Here is a 9,205-nt window from a genome sequence, read left to right as displayed (position 1 = left end):
TTCTCAACAGTGTGAAGGAAGTTCAGGTCCATAGATCCCTCAAAGTTGCCTTGCGAGTAGATGAGATGGTTAAGAAGGCCTCTGGTGTGTTAGCCAGGGAACTGAGTTCAAGAGCCGCTAAGTAATGTTGCAGCTTCATAGAATTCTGGTCAGACCGGACGGACTTGGGATATTGTATTCTGGTCACCTCGATACAGGAAGGACTTGGATGCTTTTGAGGGCGGGGCAGAGAAGATTGAAGGGGATGCTGCATGGATTGGAGACCATGCCCAATGGAGCAAGGTTGAGCAAGCTAGAGCTTTTCCCTTTCAAGTGATGAAGGGTAAGAGGTGAGTTACAAGACCTTTATGTTTGAGAGAGATTTAGATAGATTGGACAGCCAGCACCTTTGTCCTGGGGTGACAAAAGCCAAAAGACATGTTTAAGGTGAGTGGAGGAAAGTTCAGGTTCCACTTAAATTTCCTTCCTCTCTCCTTAACCCTCTGCCCTTTTGTTCTATGCATTCTTTGGGGAGGGGAAAGTTCAGGTTCCACTTAAATCTCCTCCTCTTTCCTTAACCCTCTGCCCTTTTGTTCTATGCATTCTCCGGGGAGGGGGGATGGGATTTCTATTCCTCAAGAGCAGAGCAACAAAGTTACCTGATGAAGGGCTCAGGCTCGAACCACTGGTTAAATACCTTTGCGTTCTATGGACACTGCGAGATCTGCTGAGTTCCTCCAGCATTTTTGTGTTTTCACTACAATCTGCATACTTTTGTGTTTCACAACAGAGATAATTAGTTGGATCTAATCAAGAGGATCAAAGGGACAGAGGGGTTGGATCGCAGAGCAGGGAGGTCCTGATGCAGCTGTCCTGAGGACAGGTGTGATGCCCCTGACCACTAGGCACAGTTCTGGTCTGTCCTGAAGGAGGAGTGATTAGCTGTGAGGGAGTGCAGAGGTAGGTTCTGGAGAGGAGGGCCCACGAGGAGATCATGTCGCCTGGGACAGGACTTGCTGGAGTTCAGAGGGATGAGGTGGGAGGGATCTCACAGAGTCGTGTGAAAAGTTGGGAGTGGTGGATAAAATAGAAGCAGGGAGCTGGAACCAGAACTGGGAATTTGGCCTCCAGATTCGGGTAGTCAGTTTGGGACAGAGATAAGGAGGGACTGCTTTTCCCAGAGAGGAGCGAATCCAGGGAATATTCTGTCTAAGGAAGCAGGCAAACTGAGTCTATGGGCTAATCAGCCAGGGTCTTCTTGGAGGGGGTAGCATGTTCAATGGCCTGAATGGCCTCCTGGTTCCAGTTTCCAGACATTCCATATGCCTAAATCCACTACATCAGCAGATGGTGAGGGAACTCGTCAAATGTGTCACGAATGTCCACATCGAGAACAACTAACTCACTGACTCTTCCTGTGCTCCCTCCTCAAAGAAACTCAATCATTCAGTAAACTTGGATTTGCCCCATATCACTCCAGGAGCAGAGACATCCAAAATGTGGGTGAAACCACACTCGAGTATCGTGGGCAATTCTGGGCACCCAGCTGTCGGAAAGATGTCATAGAGCAGGATGTGGGCAGAAAAGATTCCAAGGACATTACAAAAAGAGGCTGGACAAGCTGTGGGCTTCTCTCCCTGGAGCGTAGGAGGCTGACAGAGGGCCAGCCCACCTTGACGATGTTTATAAACCCACGAGGGGTGTGGATATGGTGAACAGTCACCATCTCCTTCCCCTGGATTAGGGAGTCTTAAACCACAGGGCTTGGGTTTGGAGGGAGAGATTGAAAGGGGACCTGAGGGGCACTTTCTTCACACAGAGTGACGGATGGGTAGGACGGTGGAGCAGCTGGAGGAAGGACATAGTTTAACAAGACATTGGGATGGGTCCAGGGAATGGGACAGTTCAGAGGGGGATGGGTCCAGGGACTGGGACGGTTCAGAGGGGGATGGATCCAGGGATGGGGAAGGTTCAGAGGGGGATAGGTCCAAGGACGGGGAAGGTTCAGAGGGGTATGGGTCCAAGGATGGGGAAGGCTTCAAGGATGGGTAAAATTCAAGGGGGGGGGGGATGGGGATGGGGAATGTTCAGAGGGGGATGGGTCAAAGGATGGGGAAGGTTCAGAGGGGGATGGGTACAGGAACAGGGACAGTTCAAAGGGAGATGCGTGCATGGACAGGGACGGTTCAGAGGGGGTTGGGTCCAGGGACGGGGAAGGTTCAGAGGGGGATGGGTCCAAGGACGGGGATGGGTCCAAGGACGGGGAAGGTTGAGGGGGATGGGTACAAGGACGGGGAAGATTCAGAGGGGGATGGGTCCAGGGACAATTCAGAGGGGGATGGGTCCAGGGGCAGGGACAGTTCAGAGGGGGATAGGTCGAGTGACGGGGTGGTTCAGAGTGTGATGGGTCCAGGGACAGGGATGGTTCAGAGGGGGATTTGTCCAGGGATGGGGAAGGTTCAGAGGGGGATGGGTCCAAGGATGGGGATGGTTCTGAGGGGGATGTTTCCAAGGACGGGAAAGGTTCAGAGAAGGATGGGTCCAAAGACGGGGATAGGTCCAAGGATGGGGAAGGTTCCAAGGATGGGGAAGGTTCTGAGGGGGATAAGGATGTGGAAGGTTCAGAGGGGGATGGGTCCAAGGATGGGGAAGGTTCAGAGGGGGATGGTTCAGAGGGGGATGGGACCAAGGATGGGAACAGTTCTGAGATGGATGGGTCCAAGGACAAGGAAGGTTCAGAGGGCAATGTTACCAAAGGTCCAAGAATGGGAAAGGTTCCAAGTATGGGGAAGATTCTGAGGGGGATAAGGATGGGGAAGGTTCAGAGGGGGATAAGTCCAAGGACGGGGAAGGTTCAGAGGGCGATGTTTCCAAAGACGGGAAAGGTTCAGAGAGGATGGGTCCAAGGACGGGGATGGGTCCAAGGACGGGAAAGGTTCAGAGAGGGATGGGTCCAAGAATGGGGAAGGTTCCAAGTATGGGGAAAGTTCTGAGGGGGATAAGGATGGGGAAGGTTCAGAGGGAGATGGGTCCAGGGATGGGGAAGTTTCAGAGGGGGGTGGGTCCAAGGATGGGGAAGCTTCAGAGGGGGTTGGGTCCAAGGATGGTGAAGGTTCAGAGGGGGATGGGTCCAGCAGCAGGGATGGTTCATAGGGGGATGGGTCCAGGGACAGTTCAGAGGTGCATGGGTCCAGGGGCAGGGACGGTTCAGAGGGGGATAGGTCGAGCGAAAGGGTGATTCAGAGTGTGATGGGTCCAGGCACAGGGACAGGGATGGTTCAGAGTGTGATGGGTCCAGGCACAGGGACAGGGATGGTTCAGAGGGGGATTCCTCCAGGGATGGGGAAGGTTCAGAGGGAGATGGGTCCAGGGATGGGAAAGGTTCAGAGGGGGATGGGTCCAAGGACGGGAAAGGTTCAGAAAGGGATGGGTCCAAAGACGGGGATGGGTCCAAGGATGGGGAAGGTTCTGAGGGGGATAAGGATGTGGAAGGTTCAGAGGGGGATGGGTCCAAGGATGGGGAAGTTTCAGAGGGAGATGTGTCCAGGGATGGGTCCAAGGATGGGGAAGTTTCAGAGGGAGATGGGTCCAGGGATGGGTCCAAGGATAGGGAAGTTTCAGAGGGAGATGGGTCCAGGGATGGGGAAGTTTTAGAGGGGGATGGGTCCAAAGATGGGGAAGGTTCAGAGGGGCTTAGGTCCAAGGATGGGGAAGGTTCAGAGGGGGATGGGTCCAAGGATGGGGAAGGTTCAGAGGGGCTGAGGTCCAAGGATGGGGAAGGTTCAGAGGGGGATGGGTCCATGGGGAAGGTTAAGAGGGGGTTGGTTCCAAGGATGGTGAAGGTTCAGAAGGGAATGGGTCCAAGGATGCGGAAGGTTTAGAGGAAGGTGGGCTACTAGGTGGAGGCAGGCTGTAGCCTGATGATAGCTAAAGGCAGGCCTAGGATATTGTACACATGGAGAAAGAGGAGACGCCACTCTCAGGGGTTCATCTCACTTTAATTGTAATCCCAGAGAGACCCTGATCCCCAAACCCAACCCACAATCCAAGAACCTCATCCAAAGTCCCAGGGTGAGGAGACAGGGAGAGAACTGAGAACTCCATCCGCCCTGTCCTCCTTTCTCACTCACCTCACACCAACCACTCTGCACCTACTTCTCCAGCTTCTCTCCTCCCATCCTTTCTCCCACTCCCACCATTCTCTCTCTTCCCATTTTCTCCTCCCTCCCTATCCCCCCCTCATTCTCTCCCTGTCCTCATTTTCTAGCCCCTCCCTCTCCTCCACATTCAGTGAGTCACCCACCCGACAATATTGCCACCATCCCACCCCTCATCCGAGCCCACACTCCGGACCAGCCGGTGTAGGATCTTGCTGTGCTGACCCGGGAACATTGGGGCGGTGACTTCTGCTCCTGGCCTAGGAGTAGATGGTGATGACTTCACAGCCACCCCCGCGGACAAGCAGGACTCGCTCCAGGCCCTCGGTCAAAACCTCCAGGAACTCCATGTCTGGTCCCAAGTCAAGGAGAGCAGAAAGTGAGAGATTGGTCCTGTACTGTCCCCACACACCCTCTCTTCATGAGGAGAGGCCCGTCCCCAACCCACACAGAACAGAAGGCCCGAATTCCCAACACACAGAAACGGAGAGGCCCTGTCCCGCAAACCCCCCCTCCACAGAGCAGGAGTTCCCATCTCGTTTCCTCCCCCCCCCCCCCCACCACATGGAGCCAGAGAGGCCCCATCCCGTTCCTCCCAGCCCCCCCACAACAAAGCAGGAGAGACCCTGTCACGTCCCCCACCCCCCACACAGAGCACAAGAACCCAGGCTGTGAATGTAGCCTGCTGCCAGCAGAGATGAGGATACAATTCTCATCCCCCTCGATGTTCCTGGGAGGTCCTGGCATGTTGAGGAGGACGAGCCTGGCGTCATGGGATCGGTTGACGATAACCTCGTTCAGACGCACCGCAGTGTGCATCCGACGCACGTTCAAGTGATCCCTGCAAGAAAGGAAAGGTGTTACACAGCAAGACCACTGATCATGGGGGCAGGGCAGAGGAGGTTGAAGGGATCAAGAGGTAGTCTACTCCTCCCCCTCTCAATCCCCCTCCCCTCCCTCTCTCTGTTACCTCTCTCTGTTACCTCTCTCACCCCCTCCCCTCTCTCTCCCCCCTCCCCTCTTCCTCCCTATGTCTCACCCTCTCCCACACTCACGGTCGGATGCTCATCAGGTCACTGTATCCATCTGGAGTTCGCTCCTGCCTCCACTGCTTCTCCTGGTACCTATCCTTGGTCCAGGTCATGTGGATTCTATCAGGAGCTCCATCCGCCTCATCCTCGTCCTCCGAGCCTAGGCTGGCGAGTCTCAGGGTTGAGTTCCTGTCCTTGATGATCTGGGCCTGTGGGGGCAAAGGTCATAGGTCAGAGCCAGGAAGAGTGGGGTCAGAATTGAGAGACAGACAGACACAAGACAGACTCATGGTGTGTCAGCAAGCATTGGGGGAGGATGGGGGGGGGGGTGGGGAAGGGAGAGAGAGAGAGAGAGAGAGAGGGAGAGAGGAGGAAAGGGGGAAGGGGAGAGTCGGGTGCAGAGTGAGAAGAGAGGGGAGGGTGGAAAGGGAGGGTAGAGATAGGGGAGAGGGGAGTGAAAGTGGGATAAGATGTAGAGTGGGGAGAGAGATGGGGCTAGGAGTGGGGGGTTCGGCGGGAATTGAGGGAGAGAGAAGGGAGAGCAAGTTGAAGGGAGACGTGGAACTCTGCCGCCTAACAACAATGCACAGCAAGAGGCAACAGAGGGAGGGAGATGAGGTACTGACTTGTGGTGGAGACAGGCTGCTGATTGAAGTTGTAATTCCCTGGGAGAAGAGAGACTTGTTTAACACCATCCAGACTATTCCCAAATCCCAGGGTCTGAGCCCAGCCTATGACCCCTCTGGGGATCTTACTCTATATTGTAATCCCCCTGAACGCTTGGATCTTTGACCCACTCCCGGGGATCTTTTATATATAAACCCCACCCCCAGATCTGATCCCAGACTCTATCCACTCCCGGGGACCTGTTCCTCCATATATAATTCCCCCACACCCCTGGATCTGTCAGTGGACCTTGGGTATATTACATTGCACAGATACCCAACCAGTTCCCCTCCTCTCCATAGTGAACATCTTTGGGATCTTACCTCTCTTTCTCTCTCTGTCTTCGACAGCCGCATCTGTCTCAACATCTGGGATCGCTGCTCCATCATTAGAGTGCGCTCATAGGTGTACGCCGAAATGTCGCTGTCGTGCTGGGGCGAGAGGGGAGCGGGAGGTGAGAGCCAGCAAAACTCAGGATCACCAACATAGCTCATCCCCTGGAAGAGGTGCGTTGCCTCCTGCTGTCTGAGGAGCCAAGTGACATCCTGTCCCCAGAGAGGGGCCCGCATTCATCCCATGGGTGGGGGGGGGGGGGCTGGACTCCTCCCATCCCACAGAGGAGCCCGGACTCCTCCCGCCCCACAGAGGGGCCCGGTCTCTTCCCGCCCCACAGAGAGGCCTGGACTCCTCCCACCCCACAGAGGGGCCCGGTCTCCTCCCGCCCCACAGAGGGGCCCGGTCTCCTCCCGCCCCACAGAGGGGCCCGGTCTCCTCCCGCCCCACAGAGGGGCCCGGACTCCTCCCGCCCCACAGAGGAGCCCGGACTCCTCCCGCCCCACAGAGGGGCCCGGACTCCTCCCGCCCCACAGAGGGGCCCGGACTCCTCCCGCCCCACAGAGGGGCCCGGACTCCTCCCACCCCACAGAGGGGCCCGGACTCCTCCCACCCCACAGAGGGGCCCAGTGACCCCTGGCACAGCATGGACTGTTTGTGGAGCGATGCTGACTCAGATCAGTCCCTCACCATCTCCACCACCTCGACCTGGGCCTCAATACGAAGATGATAGAGGAAGGTGGTGAGATCCTTCTTCATCTGAATGCTGTTGTCCTCCATCTGAGCAACAGTGAATATCCGGATACTGCACTTTCTCCAGACCTTGGGTCATCACCCAAGTAGGGAGATAAAGAGGGGCGAGAGAGAAGTGGGAGAAAGGAGAAGGGGAGGTGGGGGGAAGAGGATAATGAAGAACAGTTGTCTGCCACATTAATTAAATAAAACAATTAAATGCACAGGATAGTCAGATAATTATTATTCACTTGAGCAAACGGTGAATGAAGTGGGAGTTGTGGAGTTAACCACCACCCCATACAGGAAAGGTCGGAAGGGGATGGGGAGGAGACGGAGGGGGAGAGGATGGGGGTACTGACTAGAGGTTGGGGAAGGGAATGGATGGATGGAATGAGGGGATGGACAGGTGAACGAGACGGAGGGGAAAGTGATGGAGGGAATGGTCGGAGTTGAATGCAGGCCCCCCCCCCCCATTCACTCCCACCTTGTGCTGCCGCAGTAGGAAGGGCAGTAACATGAGAAGACCCCCATCGTGGACGATCCACCAGACGTCAATGGTTCCTTCCCCCAGCACATCCCCGTTTCCTGGGAAGAGGGTGATATTCTTGGGAACCAGCAGGGCGAGCTGGGCAGCAGTGGTCACCCTGACCGTCCCTGGGGGAAGAGGGGGAGAGGTGGGGGGTCAGTGACAAGAGGAGAGAGAGTGGGAGGGACAGACTGGTGGAGAGAGAGGTGTTCAATGGCAAGGGGAGAAGGAGAGGAACAGACTGGGAAGAAGAAAGAGAGAGAAGTGTGAGAGTGAGTGCATAGAGAGGGGGAGATGGAGGCAGAGGTGACACGTGGAAGGTTGGAAGGGGGGTGGGAGAGAGCGGCAGTTGAGAAAGGGGGAAGGGAAGGGGAGCTGGGGAACTAACCAATGAAGGTTTTCCAGGCCCGAGGGTCCTCACTCTGCCTCCAGCAAGAAGGCCAGCCCAGGACCACAGTGTTGTGCTTCATACCGCCGAGGCCACAGGATTGGATCAGGTGGGAGACTCCCTCACGGACCTTGGCAGCAACCACAACCTGACAGAAACCCTTCACCCGTTCTCGGGTCATCAGACACTTAATGGCCTGTGGGGAAGAGAGAGGAGGGAGGGAGAGGGGGAAAGAAAGGGGATAGAAAGTGGGGGAAGAGTGAGAGGAGAAAAGATGATGGGAGGGGGAGAAAAAGTGAGGAGATGGGGAGAGAGAGAGAGGGATGAAAGGAGATGGGGATGAAGAGATGGGAAGAAAAGGAGAGGAGAAAGAGTGTAGAGAGGGAGGAGAGGTTAGAGGAGAGGCATAAGAGGTGGGAGGGATGGGGAAGGGGAGAAAGGGAAGAGGGAAATTAGGAAGGCAAGAGAGGGGGGTAGAAGGGGAAGGGGGTGGATGGAGAGAGGGAGAAGGGGAGGGGAAGAAGAATGGGGGAAGGGTGGAGCAGAGGAGAGGGGGAAGTGGAGAGAGTGTGGGGGAAGGGGAGAGGGAAGGAGGGAAAGAAGTGGTAATGGGGAGAAAGGGGTGAGAAAGCGGAAGAGGTGGAGTGAAAGGGAGAGAGGATGTAAGAGGGAGGGAAAGGTTGGAAAATGGGTAGAGGGGAGAGATTGGAGAAAGGGGAAGTGAGGGGAGTGAAAAGGAGTAGAGGAGGAGTGAGGGGGGAGTTGGGGGAAGAGAAGGGGAGATAGGGGATTGAGAGGACAGAGGGGAGAGATAGTGAAAAGGTAGAGGGGATGGGGAGAGAGAGGAGGATAGAAAGATGGAGGAGTGGGAAGACACAGAGAGGGAGCAGAGTTGAGAGATGGGAGTGGGTAGGAGGGAGAGGGGTCAGAGGAGTGTAGACAGGGGTGGGTAGGAGGGAGAGGGGTCAGAGGGAGGGGAAGAGTGAAACACATTGTCAGGTTGGTGACAAAGAAACTGTCAAATCTCTCAGAAGAGGAACAAGGCAAAGAAGGAACCCTACTACTCCTCTGCAAGGCTTCGGATGTGCCCAGGAACAATCTTTAGGGCCCTGGATCCTTCCATGGACCAGGACGTACCCCAGATCGTACTGTCGGACGGGATGGGATCCCCGGATCCTTCAAGGGCCTGGGATAGGGCCCCTGGATAGTTCCATGGCCCGTGACATTCCCTTGGATCCTACCATTGCCTGGGACATGCCTGTGGTTTCTACTGTGAACCAGGACATACCCATATTGGGTACTTCCATGAGCCAGGTCCCGGATTCTTCAGTAGGGTGGGATGGGGGCATGTCCTCCATGTCCAGGCTCGATTGGACCCCATGACTTTCAT

The 9,205-nt window shown here is 55.7% G+C and overlaps 1 protein-coding gene across 3 annotated transcripts in view; it reads right to left on the bottom strand.

Moving 5' to 3' along the window:
• Positions 1–3,954: 3,954 nt before the first annotated feature.
• LOC138764802 (solute carrier family 12 member 6-like) overlaps positions 3,955–9,205 on the bottom strand; it is a 35,424-nt gene continuing 30,173 nt past the window's right edge. For 2 of the 3 annotated variants that reach the window (XM_069941104.1, XM_069941105.1), the window contains exons 19-26: positions 7,816–8,011; positions 7,386–7,555; positions 6,857–6,988; positions 6,157–6,264; positions 5,794–5,832; positions 5,192–5,376; positions 4,844–4,977; positions 3,955–4,488 (exon numbers count right to left, since the gene is read on the bottom strand). In XM_069941104.1, the coding sequence (XP_069797205.1) occupies positions 4,397–4,488; positions 4,844–4,977; positions 5,192–5,376; positions 5,794–5,832; positions 6,157–6,264; positions 6,857–6,988; positions 7,386–7,555; positions 7,816–8,011 (1,056 nt within the window). In that variant the 3' untranslated portion in view covers positions 3,955–4,396. The remainder of the gene's footprint in view (positions 4,489–4,843; positions 4,978–5,191; positions 5,377–5,793; positions 5,833–6,156; positions 6,265–6,856; positions 6,989–7,385; positions 7,556–7,815; positions 8,012–9,205) is intronic. The other variant, XM_069941106.1, reaches the window with a different exon arrangement.

Source organism: Narcine bancroftii, chromosome 5, assembly GCF_036971445.1.
Source record: "Narcine bancroftii isolate sNarBan1 chromosome 5, sNarBan1.hap1, whole genome shotgun sequence".
Taxonomy (NCBI): Eukaryota; Metazoa; Chordata; class Chondrichthyes; order Torpediniformes; family Narcinidae; genus Narcine; species Narcine bancroftii.
This window is presented reverse-complemented; position numbering and strand designations above follow the sequence as displayed.